Source organism: Fusarium subglutinans, assembly GCF_013396075.1.
Source record: "Fusarium subglutinans strain NRRL 66333 chromosome Unknown NRRL66333_c0000155, whole genome shotgun sequence".
Taxonomy (NCBI): Eukaryota; Fungi; Ascomycota; class Sordariomycetes; order Hypocreales; family Nectriaceae; genus Fusarium; species Fusarium subglutinans.
Genome location: NW_023502218.1, coordinates 62,759 through 79,194, shown reverse-complemented (window position 1 = coordinate 79,194; position 16,436 = coordinate 62,759). Strand labels below are relative to the sequence as shown.

General features: G+C 50.1%; 5 protein-coding genes across 5 annotated transcripts; 3 read left to right on the top strand and 2 right to left on the bottom strand.

Annotated features, from left to right (window-relative positions):
* Positions 1 to 335: 335 nt before the first annotated feature.
* On the top strand, positions 336 to 7,227 carry FSUBG_9761 (calcium-transporting ATPase 1; the record flags this gene model as incomplete). The annotated part of the gene is made up of 8 exons (XM_036688309.1): positions 336 to 503; positions 574 to 1,747; positions 1,798 to 3,129; positions 3,181 to 3,638; positions 3,915 to 3,961; positions 4,162 to 5,365; positions 5,417 to 6,601; positions 6,661 to 7,227. The coding sequence occupies 8 exons, from the start codon at positions 336 to 338 to the stop codon at positions 7,225 to 7,227; spliced, it is 6,135 nt and encodes a 2,044-aa protein (XP_036534760.1).
* Positions 7,228 to 7,944: 717 nt separating this feature from the next.
* Positions 7,945 to 9,240, top strand: FSUBG_9760 (tRNA threonylcarbamoyladenosine biosynthesis; the record flags this gene model as incomplete). The annotated part of the gene is made up of 1 exon (XM_036688308.1): positions 7,945 to 9,240. One exon carries the CDS (start codon positions 7,945 to 7,947, stop codon positions 9,238 to 9,240), a length of 1,296 nt encoding a protein of 431 aa, XP_036534759.1.
* Positions 9,241 to 9,430: 190 nt separating this feature from the next.
* On the bottom strand, positions 9,431 to 10,171 carry FSUBG_9759 (coatomer zeta chain; the record flags this gene model as incomplete). The annotated part of the gene is made up of 3 exons (XM_036688306.1): positions 9,431 to 9,671; positions 9,742 to 9,982; positions 10,060 to 10,171. The coding sequence occupies 3 exons, from the start codon at positions 10,169 to 10,171 to the stop codon at positions 9,431 to 9,433; spliced, it is 594 nt and encodes a 197-aa protein (XP_036534758.1).
* A 354-nt stretch (positions 10,172 to 10,525) lies between these two features.
* Positions 10,526 to 13,648, top strand: FSUBG_9758 (minichromosome maintenance 4 (cell division control 54); the record flags this gene model as incomplete). The annotated part of the gene is made up of 3 exons (XM_036688305.1): positions 10,526 to 10,811; positions 10,863 to 11,738; positions 11,790 to 13,648. 3 exons carry the CDS (start codon positions 10,526 to 10,528, stop codon positions 13,646 to 13,648), a joined length of 3,021 nt encoding a protein of 1,006 aa, XP_036534757.1.
* A 208-nt stretch (positions 13,649 to 13,856) lies between these two features.
* FSUBG_9757 (cystathionine gamma-synthase) lies at positions 13,857 to 15,648 on the bottom strand (the record flags this gene model as incomplete). Its single annotated transcript, XM_036688304.1, has 3 exons — positions 13,857 to 14,594; positions 14,666 to 15,412; positions 15,466 to 15,648. The coding sequence occupies 3 exons, from the start codon at positions 15,646 to 15,648 to the stop codon at positions 13,857 to 13,859; spliced, it is 1,668 nt and encodes a 555-aa protein (XP_036534756.1).
* Between the last annotated feature and the right edge of the window lie 788 nt (positions 15,649 to 16,436).

The following is a 16,436-nucleotide window of genomic DNA, read 5'->3' as shown; positions in this document are numbered from 1 at the left end:
ATCCTCACGTCTACTTTTGTTCTTGCTGGCCTCTTCCTCTTCTCTTCTCACTCTTCCGTGCACCCATGATTGAGTATCTTCTTTAACGGAGCTGAAGCGAGCCGTTTTCCTTTGGTTGACTTCTAACTGTCCAGTCTTGGGATAACTAACTTTCTCGTGGCGACTTTGCTCCATGTCCTAACATTCCCTTTTCAGGCTATTCAACATCCACGGGCCTTTTCCTCCTCCTCCTCATGACTTTGCGCATTTGATCTTGAACTAAGACAAACACCCATGCATTCGACGGATTTTGCTCTACAATTGTAACACAACCGCTTGCGCGTCCTTCTGTCGATATGCAATTGCCATGGGGCGGCCGCGACGGTCCGGGAAATGACACCTTGCTACCGACATCCAACATCCCTTCCATCACCGGGCATGCTGCAGGTGGCATTGATTCCAAGGATGGCGATCGTCCACAGCGCCCAGGTCGTCACGTCCGAACCACGTCTTCTGATGCACGGGTTAGTCTCAACATGCGCAGCCTCTGTAACATACTCGATCTCCATGGACCCAAACTAACAACTCCACCAGAATGTTGCCGATCACTTCTCCTATATGACCCCGAGCGAAGCCGCAGCGAATTTACGGACATCACTCACCCTTGGTCTTACTCCAACCGAGGCTCTGACCAGACTCGGCGAATATGGCCCGAATGAAATTCCTCACGAAGACCCAGAGCCATTATGGCTACGATTCCTTAAACAATTCCAGGAGCCCCTTATTCTGCTGCTTCTGGTTTCGGCCGGTACATCGCTCCTCTTGGGAAACATGGATGACGCTATCAGCATCACAGTCGCTGTGACAATTGTCGTCTCCGTCGGTTTCATACAAGAGTATCGTTCTGAAAAGTCTATCGAGGCTCTCAACCACCTTGTGCCGAATCATGCCCATCTGGTCCGTGGTCAGAGCAAGACGTCGTCGTTGGGGAAGACTACTACCTGGCCACCGCGTACAGACGATGCCGACTCAGCCTTGACCCCGGGCTCTATCACTCCAATCAGCGATATCCTCGATGCGACCTCCTCCAAGGTCATGGCTTCTCAGCTGGTTCCTGGCGATCTCGTTCTGTTTACCACCGGTGATCGCATTCCTGCCGACATCCGTGTTACCAAAGCCGCAGACTTAACAATCGATGCATCAAACCTCACTGGAGAGACGGAGCCTGTGAGAGTGACGGCTGAGGCACGTAACCGTGGATTTGGCTCATATGGTCTTGACAAATCCCAATTGCCTCGACCCAACTCTCTTGCCCCTTCTGAGCATGGAGATTCTCACGGAGACGGCATTCATAATATTGCATATATGGGAACATTGGTGAAGTCGGGCCATGGTCAGGGCATTGTCTTTGCGACTGGAGGCCATACACACTTTGGAACTATTGCTGTTAGCGTTTCTGGCACCGAGAGTCCAAGATCACCGCTTCAGTTATCCATGGACGACCTCGGCTCGCAGCTCAGTAAAGCTTCATTTGTTGTAATTGGCCTCATCTCAGTTGTCGGTTGGCTTCAGGGGAAGAAACTTCTTGAAATCTTCACTATCTCGATATCACTTGCTGTGGCCGCCATCCCTGAAGGTCTGCCTATTATTGTAACTGTCACATTGGCTCTGGGTGTTCATCGCATGGCTAGGCATAATGCGATCGTCCGAAGGATGCCCAAGGTCGAGACTTTGGGCTCCGTGAATGTAGTTTGCACTGATAAAACAGGTATGAAATTGTGCGTCACACGCAGAAACAAGCTAACAAGAGCGTTCAAGGTACCCTTACTACGAATCACATGACAACTACTCGGATGTGGTATTTTGGAGCTCAAGAACCTGTCCCGGTGGAGTCTGATCATGATGATGTTGAAACGAATCTAGACCTTAACCAGGCCACCCTTCGAGTGCTTCGTATAGGCAATATTGCGAATGACGCACGACTTGCCCAAAAGTATACAGAGCATGGCCAAGCCGCAACAGCTGTACTTTCGTCGACCCTAGGACGTGGTCAGGTTTCCACATATACCCGCTGGGTTGGACAACCTACTGACGTTGCCATGCTGGACCTCCTTGATCGCTTCAAGGAGCACGATGTTAGAGAATCTATCGGCCCTCGAGTGAGCGAGACACCTTTCAGCTCTGAACGAAAGTGGATGGGTGTCACAATTGGATCCGAAACAAAGGGTGACAAGGAATTCGCTTACATGAAGGGCTCTATCGAAAAGGTTCTGGCAGCCTGTGACACTTATCTCGAAAAGGATGGAAGGGAAATTGTACTTGACTCTGCACGTCGTCAGGAGGCCCTTCAAGCCGCCGAAGCCATGGCTGTCCAAGGTCTACGGGTATTGGCATTCGCCAGCGGTTCCGTCATACGCCCATTGAGAAGCAAATCCGTAGCGCGCGGCACCCCTGGGTTTGACCGAAGCGAGAGTCCATCTTCTCACAGCCCAGAAGACATTTACAGAAATCTAACCTTTGCGGGTCTTGTTGGTATGCGTGATCCTCCGCGACCTGGAGTTGGACGTTCAATCAGGCGCTTGATGCGAGGTGGGGTCAAGGTCATCATGATTACTGGCGATGCAGAGACGACAGCCCTTGCGATAGGAAAGCAACTGGGCATGAGCATTGCAGTCCCCAGTGGACATGCAGGTGGTCAGAACACCGTAAAGTCTGTGCTGCGCGGTGACGAGGTTGACAGGATGTCGGAGGAAGATCTGGCACAGGCCATGCAACACACAACCATATTTGCGCGAACGAACCCAGACCACAAGCTGAAGATCATTCGAGCCCTCCAGTCAAGAGGCGATATTGTCGCCATGACTGGCGATGGCGTCAATGATGCGCCAGCTTTGAAGAAGGCAGACATTGGTATTTCCATGGGCCGCCATGGAACTGATGTTGCGAAGGAGGCAGCAGACATGATTTTGACGGACGATGACTTTTCTACGATCCTCAGAGCCATCGAAGAGGGCAAGGGTATCTTCAACAACATCCAGAATTTTTTAACCTTCCAACTCAGCACAAGTGCTGCCAGTTTGGCACTTGTTTTCATTTGCACCTGCTTTGGCTTCAAATCCCCTTTGAACGCCATGCAGATTCTTTGGATTAGTAAGAACAACAGCTGATGTGCAGTCTCACCCAAGCTAACCGTCATACTAGACATTATCATGGATGGTCCTCCAGCTCAGTCTTTGGGTGTTGAAAGGGTAGACCCTGATGTTATGACCAAGCCTCCACGACGACGAGGAGATCCAGTACTTACCAAGTCGCTTATTACACGCGTTCTCACATCGGCGGCCATTATTACCATTGGAACAATGCTCATCTACCGCCGTGAGATGATGGCTGATGCACAGGTAACTCGACGTGACACAACGATGACATTCACCTGTTTCGTCTTCTTCGACATGTTCAATGCTTTGAGCTGCCGGTCAGAGTCTAAGTCGGTGCTTCAGGGCGAGGTTGGACTCTTTTCTAACAACTTATTCAACTGGGCTGTCTCTCTCAGCATCGCTGGACAGTTGCTTGTCATCTATTTTCCTTGGCTCCAGGAGACTTTCCAGACGGAAGCTCTTGGGTTTTTTGACCTCGTACGACTCGTTCTATTGTGTAGCACGGTATTTTGGGCGGACGAGCTGCGAAAATATCTCAAGTATAAGAAAAGGCGTTTTGGAAACGGTTATAGCCAGGCGGTGTAATCGGAGGTACTATTTCTTACTCGTAGGGCGGAGGGGTTTATTTTAAAAAGGACATATTGTAACATCAAGATATAAACATTGTACAAAGTATTGCATAGCAACTGCACCGAGGCTGTAAATTATAGAGGCTCGGAAACAAACTATCGACCTAGATTCGATTAAACTATCCTGTGAATACTTCTTTGCCATGCTCAGCAAGAGATTGTTGGCTATGGACAAGTCATCATGTGTCGGGGTACAGGGTAGGCAGACATAACCAAAATTGCGGGGAGCTCTCCCAATGAGAGAGGATGCGTGGCACCAACAAGGCAACTCCAGCTGCGACAAGTCCCTTTGCGCTGTAAGCCACACGTCTCTTCTTCATTCGCCCTGAACGTAGAGAAAAAGAGGCAGAAGGCAGAAATGCGCCGCCGGAACAGGACATCTTAATGACAATGTCAAGCCTTCAAAACGGCATATCCAACAGCGAACACCCTGTCGTCGAAACACCAGTCACTGTCTCTACTTCGTCCCTTGACAATGCCAACACCGAGCCCGAGATTCGTGAAGCGCTCGCCTCCCTGCATGCCCACGAGGCTTCTATAACGTCCCGCCTCGATGCTCTCGTGGCTTCACAAGCTGATCTATCCCGCGACCTTGGGCGGCTGGATCTGCTGCGGGCTGGACTGGGAGCGCAGGTCATCGCCGCACGTTCAATTGGGAATGATATGCTAGCAACGGCAGCAGATACGGCTGGTCGACTGAGTGACAGGGTCAAAGAGCTGGACATCGAAAAGAGCAGAGTCGAAGAAACGCTGGGTGTGGTGGAACAGGTCGCGGAGCTCAAGGCTTGTGTCAATGGCGTGGTGGGTTCCATGGGGGCGCCCCAAGACTGGGAGGCTGCTGCTGGATACATATCGAGAGCAAGCAAGGTACCAGAGGAGATCACAAAAGGTTCATTCGCTGTTGGCATAGTACCCAGCGTCGAAGTCCCCGACCCGCCATGGGTGACACTGGAAGAAGCCAAGGAGAGTTTATGCGGCCTCTTCTTGAGAGAGTTTGAAAAGGCGGCAGAGGAGAGTGATGGCACGAAAGTCACTAGATTTTTTAAGCTCTTTCCCTTGATAGGAAGAGCTGAGGTCGGACTGGATGTCTACGGAAGATATGTGTGCCAGGGAGTCGCTGGAACCGCTCGAGCGACACTCAAAGACGCCATGAACGGACAGCGTAGGGAAGGCTTCTTTTATGCCAACGCCTTGACGAAGTTGTTTGAGCACATCGCCCAGATTGTCGAAGGCCACGGCGGGCTTGTAGAGCGTCATTATGGGTCTGGAAAAATGGTTCGCGTTATTGAACGTTTACAGATGGAAGCGGATGTCCAGGGCGGTATCATTGTCGACACCTGGAGTGACGAAAGAGGACTCGATAGGAAACTCACCGACGTCAGGAGCTATCCCTTCTCGTTTCTAGTCCAGAGCTTCTTACCCCAGCCCCCTCGTGGTGGCACACCGAGGGTGAACTCGCCAGCCATAGGGGTAGGCAACAATCCCCGAGAAAGTGAGGATGAGGGTGTCAATATGAGGGAAGTTGACGGCCTCCTGAGTGAGATTGCGGTGATGCTTGGACGCTGGTCATTGTACACTCGATTCCTCGCCGGCAAATGCAAGGTATGTTTGGCTATTCAATCTCCGAGATAAACAGAAACTTATACGTCGTAGAACCCCGACACACCAGATGAGGCGCCTCTTGTCATACCAGACGTACTTGTCAAGTCAAATTTGTACCGGAAAGTATCTACCAAGCTCACATCCCCCTACAATGTCATGACTACTTTCTTCTTCCGCCGTTCTGTCGAAAAGGCATTCCAGCTGGATGAATATCCTACAGGTCTGTCATTAAGCTTGAGCAGACAGATCGAGGGCAACGCCCCGTACATTATATTAGCGGTGGACGATGTCATGTACATTGTGAATGCGGTCATTCAGAAGTCTATTTCAACATCACAAAGAGATGTCATTGCCTCTGTCGTCCCGACAGTTGGCCGAGTGCTTGGCTCCGACTTTGTTGGTATGATCCAGCGCAAGATGAGAGATGAATCGTATCCTAGACCGGTCGTCCAGGGAGGATTCCCACCTGAGGACAAGATCATCCAGTTCATCGTTCTTATCAATAGTCTGGACATGGCTAACGAGTATTTGACTCGAATTATCACGGGACGGATAGGGGAATCGAGTCACCTGCCAAATGGTGATGCCCAGAACGGGCCCCTTAAGGATTCGTTCCCATTTGAGCGAGATGTTATCTTTGTTGCAAACGCGCTACACACTCTCCAGACTTCGTTCATCGGGAAAACGACCGAGCTGCTCAACGAGGGAATCCAGGTGCTCTTCAACCAGGTTGTCAAGCTCCGTTTAAGGCCGGTCCTGACAGATACATTCCGTGATGCGGACTACACCTTGTCGGAGGACGACATTGCAGATATAGCGCAGCAGAACGACGAAGACGAGGATGAACTCCTGGAACAAGTTCCCCGACTGTTCGAGCATGGCTGGGATCAACTCATGAAGCCGATTGCACGGTTGATGACACCTGGGACATACACCACTCTCCTTGACACTACAGCACGCTACCTCTCCAAGATATGGGAGAAGAAGATCATGGGCTATGCGGGTCGCACAAATGCTCTTGGTGCAATCAGACTGGAGCGTGATTTTATCGCGTTAGTAGACACCGTATCTCGTGGGGACTACGCCGTGAGAGAGGTCTTCGCCAAGGTCCTGCAAATACTCATGGTCGCCAATATGGAAGATGACGAGTGGGATGAGGTCATGGCCCAAGATGGAGAAGACGATGCCATCGAGTGGGTTTTGACCGAGGAGGAGAGGAGGCGGGCGAGAAGTTTGGTTAGAGGATGATTTGGCAGTTAATATTCAAGGACATAAAGAGACGGCGTTGACTATAGAAGAAGAAGAAGAAGAAGAAGAAGAAGAAGAAGAAGAAGAAGAAGAAGAAGAAGAAGAAGAAGAAGAAGAAGAAGAAGAAGAAGAAGAAGAAGAAGAAGAAGAAGAAGAAGAAGAAGAAGAAGAAGAAGAAGAAGAAGAAGAAGAAGAAGAAGAAGAAGAAGAAGAAGAAGAAGAAGAAGAAGAAGAAGAAGAAGAAGAAGAAGAAGAAGAAGAAGAAGAAGAAGAAGAAGAAGAAGAAGAAGAAGAAGAAGAAGAAGAAGAAGAAGAAGAAGAAGAAGAAGAAGAAGAAGAAGAAGAAGAAGAAGAAGAAGAAGAAGAAGAAGAAGAAGAAGAAGAAGAAGAAGAAGAAGAAGAAGAAGAAGAAGAAGAAGAAGAAGAAGAAGAAGAAGAAGAAGAAGAAGAAGAAGAAGAAGAAGAAGAAGAAGAAGAAGAAGAAGAAGAAGAAGAAGAAGAAGAAGAAGAAGAAGAAGAAGAAGAAGAAGAAGAAGAAGAAGAAGAAGAAGAAGAAGAAGAAGAAGAAGAAGAAGAAGAAGAAGAAGAAGAAGAAGAAGAAAAAAAGAGTCTAGTCTAAAGAGTCCAAAGATATATGTAAGAGTAGAGTCGATGCAAGCGAGGGTTTCGTGGTTTATGGTTGGTGAGACACTGATAGCCACTGACGGTAATTTCTCTCTAATCATTTCGAATCTGACGGACTGTAATTGAAGCTAGGTACCTTAACTTAACTCAATTAAGAGCACCAGGATTAGCCAAACAGAACAAAATGCGATTATTGGTGTCAAACCTTGCGCAAACTGCGTTCTTAAAGAATCATTTTTCGTAGATGCCTTCCTGATATTCTTCGTTTTAGGACTACCTATCCCTAAAGTACCTAAGGTACCTAGGTCTGAACTTTCAGTGGCCTTTCCCCTAACGTGCCAACTGAATACCTAGGTAGACGTTAGTGGCACCAAGTCCAGCAGTTTTCGATTGGGCATTGGGCATTGCCTTGAGCTCTGAGTCACTCTCAACCATCAAAAGTCTGGCCAGAGGCTCCATTTTAGCTCGTCATGATGAGTGAGAGCATGAGGCCCAGTGTGATGAAATTTTCTATCGCCAAACTATCACAAACCCCGGGCCACAGACCTCAATATCATGGTTTCCCAAGATATTTGCTAACGCTTATACTTTCGGAAAACGCCCTCTTCTATTTTTCAAAGCGAGATTTACAAAAAACCACTTACCCATCTCCGATATTGAGAACACCACTAACATCACAACCATTTGGCTCTCAGGCTGCGCCGACCATGGAGACAAGGATAGTGAAAGTCCCGAGCAAGGGCTCCTTAGGCCAGTTTCGACCCGGCGACGGTCTCGCAAAACTGAATCACTGGGAAGTTCAATGTGATAATAAAGTCGCTCTTGAGGCTCTGCAAGATGCTGCTCACCTGCTACGGACCAAGGACACGCCTGTCGCTTTCCCGACAGAGACTGTGTATGGCCTTGGTGCAGATGCTACTCGGACTCCCTCAGTCAAAGGAATCTATTCAGCAAAGGGACGGCCTTCAGATAACCCTCTCATTTCACATGTTTGCGACCTGGAAATGCTGCGACAGTATATTGGTCACACTGATGAAACTGATCCTATACCCCAACGATATAGGGCTTTGATAGAGCGTTTCTGGCCAGGACCTCTGACTATTCTTCTGCCTAACCCGGTACCGTCGAAACTAGCGCCTGAGGTGACTGCAGGTCTCAAGACCTTTGGCGTGCGAATGCCATCTTCAACCCTCGCCTTGTCTCTTATCAAGCTAGCTGGTGTACCTCTGGCAGCACCATCAGCCAACGCTTCCACCAAACCTTCACCTACAGCGGCACAACATGTGATGGACGATCTCAACGGAAAGATCGAGCTCATTTTGGACGGTGGACACTGCCAAGTGGGTGTGGAGAGTACTGTTGTGGATGGACTGTGTGACCCCCCCGTCGTCCTTCGTCCGGGAGGCATCGGAATAGATGAGCTACGAAGCTGCCCCGGTTGGGAGAATGTATCAATAGCTTATAAAGACAAGAGCGAAGAGGGAAAAGCTGCACCTCGGGCTCCAGGGATGAAGTACAAGCACTACAGTCCAAAGGCAACAGTAGTGCTTTATGAGTCGAGTTTCGGACAAGGGGTCAATGGAATAGCTTCTTTCGACTTGAAGGCAGCCAATGGGACAGTCAACGGCCATGCTAGCAACGATGAGCCGAAGGGCAGGGTTGTTGGGGTTATTCGCACCCAGCGATGGAAGTCAGGGGCTGGTCTGCGATGCGCCAGCTTTCAGCATCTCACCGATGTACAAGGAGGTGATGAGGATGACTCGCCATTCCAAGTATACGAGGGCGATCTGTTGGATGAGAAGGAGCAGCCAATAGGAAAGGTCTTGGATATCGATCTGGGCAGAGGCACTGAAGGAATTGCGAGAGGTCTTTTTGCAGCGCTCCGAGAGTTTGATCGACGAGGCGCAGACACCATTTTTGTTGATGGTATAGAGGATAGAAGCGATATCGCCGCAGCGGTCATGAACCGGCTCCGCAAAGCGGCTTCAGAGACTAGAGCATGAATGATCATATCAATTAGAACACCAGCACACCTGTTTAAAAAAAAAACCTCCGTTTCTTGACCCTGTGTCAGCCAGACCAGACCAGACCAGACCACTGGCTTGCCGTCTAACTCTTTTGATTTTGGTTTTGCATGCGGCGCTGAATAACGACAAAACTCCTGACTCTCCACACGTAAACCCACTCCCACCTCTACAGACCCTGACGGAGCCAGTCCGCCAGTTTTGACTTTCCCAGCTGTGCCAAGTTGTTGACGCCCTGCTCGCTGAGGTCGATGCGGCCAACGGGCATGTCTTGAGTGGGTGCTCGACTAACGCGCTGGGTGATGATAGTGGGATCGGTCTCAAGAATGATGCCGTCGTCGACAATCTCATCAATAGCTAGCGAAACAAGGTCGTAGTTCTCGACAATTGTCCTCTTGTCAACGGATTGCCTATAGTACTGTGTTAGCGGTGCTTCAATGGTTTGCGCGAGCTCGAAAACAAAGAAAAAAGGGAACTGACTTGAAGAGGATGTGGAGAGAGTCCCGCAGAGCGAGAATGGTGTTGTAGAGCAGAATCTCGTTCTCGTCGACACTGCCAACAACATACATCATGACATCTGACTCCATCTTGTACAGCACAATTCGGTTATCGTAAAGAATGATATCGCCATTCTGCTTGGCAGTCTTGTCGATAAGACCCTTCTCAAAAGCCTTTTGCGACTTCACATCGGAGTAAGGGTTGGCTGAGGAGCTTGTGGGAGCTGTTGGTAACAGTTGTCAGCTGTCGTTGCGCTCACTGGTAGCATAGCGAGGGAAGCTCAGGGGAGGATCAATGTACCATTAGGTGCTGAGTGAGGTGGCTGGAAGTACTTTGCGAATATCCGAGAGCCATCTTCAGTGCTGAGGATCAGGATGGCCTGAACCGAGAAAAGCGACATCCCAGGGGCCATGATTGCTATCTGTTGTAGTGTTGTTGGCTTGTAAGTGCTCTCCTTCAATGGTGGCCCCTCCAGATGCCAGCAATGCCACACTTAGGGATACCCGGGACCAACGTTTGACCGCTCCCGTCCACATGCGCGATCGTCTTATCTTATCAAAAGCTCCCTGCATGACGGGCAACCCCTCGCGTCAAGCACTTTACGCGTCTGAAAAAGGAGACGCGACCCGTCGCCCAGCCAATCCCTGCGCAGCCCCTCATCTTCACCACCAATTTCCCAACGTCAACAGTAGCAAAAGACAAGGGTTAAGCCAAGTCGCTTCTTCCAACTTCTCTGGCATAAACATACTGATAATCCAAAACGAAAATGTCGTCGCCCACGAAAAGGTCGACACGCAGCTCAGCGACTCCTCGTCGTGCAGCTCGCAATTCAGAGACGCCCCGTCAAGGAAACTCTCAGCTCGATGCCCCTTCGAGCCCCTTCAGCTACCATTCTTCGTCACCAGGACCAAGCAATCAGAATAATCTCCCCAGAGATGTGTCTTCGCCACTTGGGCATATGACAAACAGCCAGAGCGATGCTCATACTCAAAGCGACCTGGACCCTCAAAGAACACCTCGAGCAAACCCAACCACACCGGCCCATTATGGAGGTAAGAGAACTGGCTCAATCAACTTTATCTTCACTCAATTGACCACTATAGGATCTTCACCTGTCCAATATGATCCTAGCTCCAGCCCTGGCAGATCACTGCGACAACAATCTGAGCTTCGAAGTGAGAGCAGCGGTTTGTTCTTGGGTTCTCAACTCGGCACCCCGGCACCCCACCGTAGAGGCGATATAAACTCCGATGCCACTCGAACGCCCCGTGCTTCTCGGCGAGTGATTCTCGACGATGCTGGCCGTGTAGTTCGTGAGGGGCCCGCTGATGGATCCGATGCCGCTTCTTTCGCGAATAGGGATCCTAATACGTCAGAGGCTGATGTTCTTGGTGGACAAGGACAGAGTCTTATTTGGGGCACGACTGTCTCTATCGACGATACCTTCGCATCGTTCAAGGAATTCCTTCGCAACTTTACACAGAAGTATCGGATGTACCGCGATGGTGCGTCAGATGAAGACGTTCAGAACGCTCCTGATGCAGAGTCAAAGCCATATTGGGAGGCTCTGGAGAACATGTTGCTCTTGGGAACCACACGACTTTATCTTGATATCTCTGACCTGAATCTATATCCACCAACCCGGAAGCTATGGCATCAAATTCAAGCCTACCCCCAGGAAATCGTGCCAGTCATGGATCAGTCCGTTCATGACATGATGGTCGAGATTGCACGGGCTGAGACTTTGAGAAACCGTCAATCGCAGAGCAGCGCTGGCCATCAAGCCTCCCAACAGAGCACTCAGAGCTCAGAACCTGTCTTTCCCAGCTCAGATAGACCCGAGGAGGCGCCCACACCCAGAACACAGCCAGATCAACAACAGCAGGCTTCGCTGGAGGATCAAGTAGCTTCATCTATCTATGTGGTTCGACCATTTGGTCTGGACAAGACCACCAACCTGAGAGATCTGAATCCCTCTGGTAAGTTATACCCTACTAAAATTATCCCTTCCTTCGACTAACATGGACCAGATATGGACCGCTTGATCAGCATCAAGGGTCTCGTTATCCGAACAACCCCCGTTATTCCTGATATGAAAGATGCCTTCTTTCGTTGCAATGTTTGCAACCACTCTGTCAATGTTGGCTTGGATCGTGGTAAAATTCGCGAGCCCACCGAGTGTCCTCGTGAGATTTGCAAGTCCAAGAACTCCATGTTGATCGTGCACAACAGATGTTCCTTCGAGGACAAGCAGGTCATTAAGCTTCAGGAGACACCTGATGCTGTGCCTGCTGGTCAGACGCCTCATTCGGTGTCGGTCTGCGTTTACAACGAGCTGGTCGATTTTTGCAAGGCCGGTGACCGTGTCGAGTTGACAGGTATCTTCCGTGTCAGCCCTGTTCGTGTCAACCCCCGCCAGCGAGCCCTCAAGAGTGTGCACAAGACATATGTTGACGTTCTCCACATTCAAAAGGTCGATAAGAAGCGTATGGGAGCTGATCCTTCTACGCTTGGTATCGCTGGTGAGGAGGAAGCTGAAGCTGGAGAGAACGGCATCGAAGAGACACGGAAGATTACGATTGAGGACGAAGAGAAGATCCGGGAGACAGCCGCCCGTGATGATATCTACGAGCTTCTTGCTCGTTCCCTAGCTCCCTCGATCTACGAAATGGACGACGTCAAGAAGGGCATCCTGCTGCAGCTCTTTGGGGGCACCAACAAGACGTTTCACAAGGGTGGCAGTCCCAAATATCGAGGTGACATTAATGTCCTCCTCTGTGGTGACCCGTCGACAGCTAAGTCGCAGATGCTTTCGTACGTGCACAAGATTGCCCCCCGCGGTGTTTACACGAGTGGCAAGGGATCCTCAGCCGTTGGTTTAACTGCGTACGTCACCCGCGACCCAGAAACAAGACAGCTTGTCCTCGAATCTGGGGCCCTGGTCTTATCAGACGGTGGTGTCTGCTGCATCGATGAGTTTGATAAGATGTCAGATGCCACACGCTCCGTACTCCACGAAGTGATGGAGCAACAGACCGTCTCGGTCGCCAAAGCTGGTATTATCACCACTCTCAATGCGCGAACCAGTATCCTCGCCTCCGCAAACCCTATCGGCAGTCGGTACAACCCCGATCTTCCTGTTCCTCAAAATATTGACCTCCCTCCTACCCTCCTCTCGCGATTTGATCTCGTGTACCTCATCCTAGACAATGCCGATGAGAAGAACGATCGACGCTTAGCCAAGCATCTTTTGTCACTTTATCTCGAGGACAAGCCCCAATCCGCTCCCAACCAGAATGATATTCTGCCAGTCGAGTTCCTCACTCTCTATATCTCGTATGCGAGATCCAAGATCCAACCTACCATCTCACAAGAAGCGGCTCAGGAACTGGTCGACTGCTATGTTGCCATGCGCTCCCTTGGACAAGATGTCCGCGCCGCTGACAAGCGTATCACTGCCACTACCCGTCAGCTTGAGAGTATGATCCGTCTCTCGGAAGCTCATGCCAAGATGCGCCTTGCTGAGACTGTCACACGTGACGATGTTCGCGAGGCCAATCGTCTCATTCAGAGCGCCCTCAAGACCGCCGCCACAGATTCTCAGGGACGTATTGACATGAGTCTCCTCACTGAGGGAACAAGTGCTGCTGATCGCAAGCGTCGCGATGAGCTACGTACCGCTCTCCTACGCCTCTTGGACGACATGACAGCTGGCGGCAACACCGTGCGTTGGACTGATGTTGCTCGCCGACTGAGCGAGGGCGCCAGCATTCCTGTCGAACAGTCCGAGTTCAACGACGTGATGAGGGCTCTTGAGGCGGAGACCGCCATCATGATCACAGGCGAAGGAGCAAGAAGGACCATCCGCAGAGTGACCTCTGTTGCGTAGAAGTGATGAGCACGGGGCTCACTCAACGTTGAATGATATACCATGCAGATGAGTTGATGAGGTTTATTAGGATCAAATGTTGTACGATGATGAACCTCCTGGCTGGGGTCAGGCGTTGGGCATATTGTGGGTGATAGATAGACGTGGACATGTGTAATTTGATTAATGCTATGGTCATTCTACCAGCCTTGAAACCTGTACCGGGGGGCTAATGCCCGGTCTGAGCCCCTTTCATGACTTTAGTAGCAGCTTCCAGAGCATCTCTTAGAGTGTCGATCAAGTCTTGTTCATTTTCTAGACCAGCCGAGATACGCACACTTGCTTCCCTGACTCCTAGTTCATGCATATACGCCTTCTCGTCGGGTTGCTTACCAAAGACGACCATGTTGTACGCAAACATGATTGTGACATGCCCGCCAAGGTGAGGGCTCGGATAGAAGCCTGCCCTGTCGTAGAACGCTGTCGCAGCCTCGACAGTTGAGAATTCAACAGTCAGGAGGCAGCCGTATCCAGGCTCTGGCAGTTCTGGTGTTGCTCGCCTTAGAATTGCATCGTAGTTTGACTTGCTCCCAAGTTGACTAGGATGTTGCACATTGACCACAGGAGAGTCTGGGGCCGAGCTAGCTCTGCTGAGAAAGTTGGCCATGGCGAGAGCGTTCCGGTTCAGAATCTTGGTACGGTCAAGGAGGTCCTTTGAATTGGAGAGTAAGACTTTGGCGTCGGAAGAAAAGAGCTCATTATGGTGAGACTCTTTGAAAAGAGCCCGAAGATTATGGTAATGGGGAGAAATGGGATTTAGGACGATGGAACCGCCCATGACATTGGCATAGCCACTGAAGGACTTAGTGAGAGATGAAAGGAGGACGTCTGAGCTGGATAGGACGTCTACATTGGCGAAACCACTGATCGTGTCGTCGACGATGAGAAAGAATCCATACTCTTCAGACTATGGGATGTCAGCAGCAAGCTCACCCGCAGGAGGGCAGGGCAGAGCAGGGCAATATGAGATGCACTTACTAGTTCCTTCAAACGTTTCGTATCGACAGTCTCCAAGGTTGGATTTCCAGGAGCCTCCACGAATGCATGGCTAACAGATCTTCCCTCTTCCTTCTCATGCTTGAGCCAATCTTCAAAGGCCGAAAGACCTTGTTTATCAACCTTTCCAAAATGCTTCAGTCCTTGCGGGCATTCTTCTATAAGATGATGGTATGTATTATGGAAGATGATGCCCAGCACGACGATAGTGCCAGGTCGGTGCTTTGCCAACAGAGAGCTGGAGTGGAAGATAGCAGCCATGCCCGTTGGGTACAGAAATACATCGCTCGGTGTACACTTCACCTTGTCTGCGTCGATCGGTGCACGATGGAGAAGGTCGACGATCCTCGTCCGGAGATTACCATGGGCTTCGCTCTCGGGAGTCCAAGTCGGAGATGGGATAGGGCCCTTTTCAGCTTCAAAGGGAACTTCCCTGATAGTGTCTATGCTCTTGAGAAGATCCTCAGCTCCACGAATAGAGATTCCGAGTCCTGGATTCTGCCAAGTGAGCATGACAGCAGGCACCGCCGCTGGACTAACGAGAACAATATATACTCTATGGCCTGCTATGTCGACGCATTTGAGAAGGACGTCTTGGACTGTCAAGCGTTTGTCTCCACGGTTCTCGTGGGTGACATGATGAAGAACATATGGCCATATCGCAGGGTTGAGATAAACCAACGCAGCCTTGTCGGTATGGCCAAGACGTTTTGCGATCTCATGCCCAAGCTGAAGCCAGCATCATCAGTACATACATTATTCTCAAATCCATGTGCACTTACTTGGGCAGAATATTGCGTGGGCATGAAGCGAGGATATATGTGAACCAGCTTCTTCATAGGAGCAGGATCACCTTCTCGAATGGCCCTCGCCACATCCCATCCCGGAAGATTAGTGATAACACTGTAGGGAGCCTGAGGAGGAGGAGCATGTCCGAATTCGGACTGGGTCTTTAGTACGACCATGATGGATGAGTGAGTAGAGTTGAGCGATACGGTCCTGTCTGACCGTCAAGTCTTTATATACCTACCTGCTGTATCACAGACTAGTGCATCACTCCTCCTTCCAATCTTGGTGGATTTAGTTGCTTCTGTGTCCATTGGCCTCGACCTGTTTACTATGCACTAGTTAGACCAAGGCGACCTTTACAGTAAAGCCTCTAGGTTGGACTAGTGCCACTTGACTCCCAGGGTGTTTGTTGTTGGTTCAACATAGAGACCGTGGCCTAGAATCAGATATAATTTGGGAGTTGACAGCCTTGGCGTCGATACAATGCGCATCGCCAATCACGGGTACTATCATATGCTGGACTATAAGCTATGAGCTATCTGTATAGTGGCGGCGACTAGTGGGAATGAGGTTACGCGACTCCGTACTGCCGCGGAGGTACTGTAACTGAGGGCTATGGACTCAAATTCGTTGGGTCAGGATACTCTCCATGAAATGGAAGTCAAAGAGATTGCAAAGAGGGTTGGTGAAAGCGGCTGACCTTTTGAGACTATCAGGACCATCCTCAACATCTGACAGAAATCGACAACACCAAGACTGATGACAGAGTCAATCGTCAGTCAAGAAATGTAAACTAGTTTCCAATACTGCTCCTTCTGTATGCTTTTTAACTTTGCTGAGCTCACTAACTGCATTACAGTATTCAACTTTCTAAACTAGCCCATCGCTTCCACCTCTTCAACTGAGAAACTCATATTATACAAAAGGAAACCGAACCAAGCCTTGCACAATACACCGCTACAAA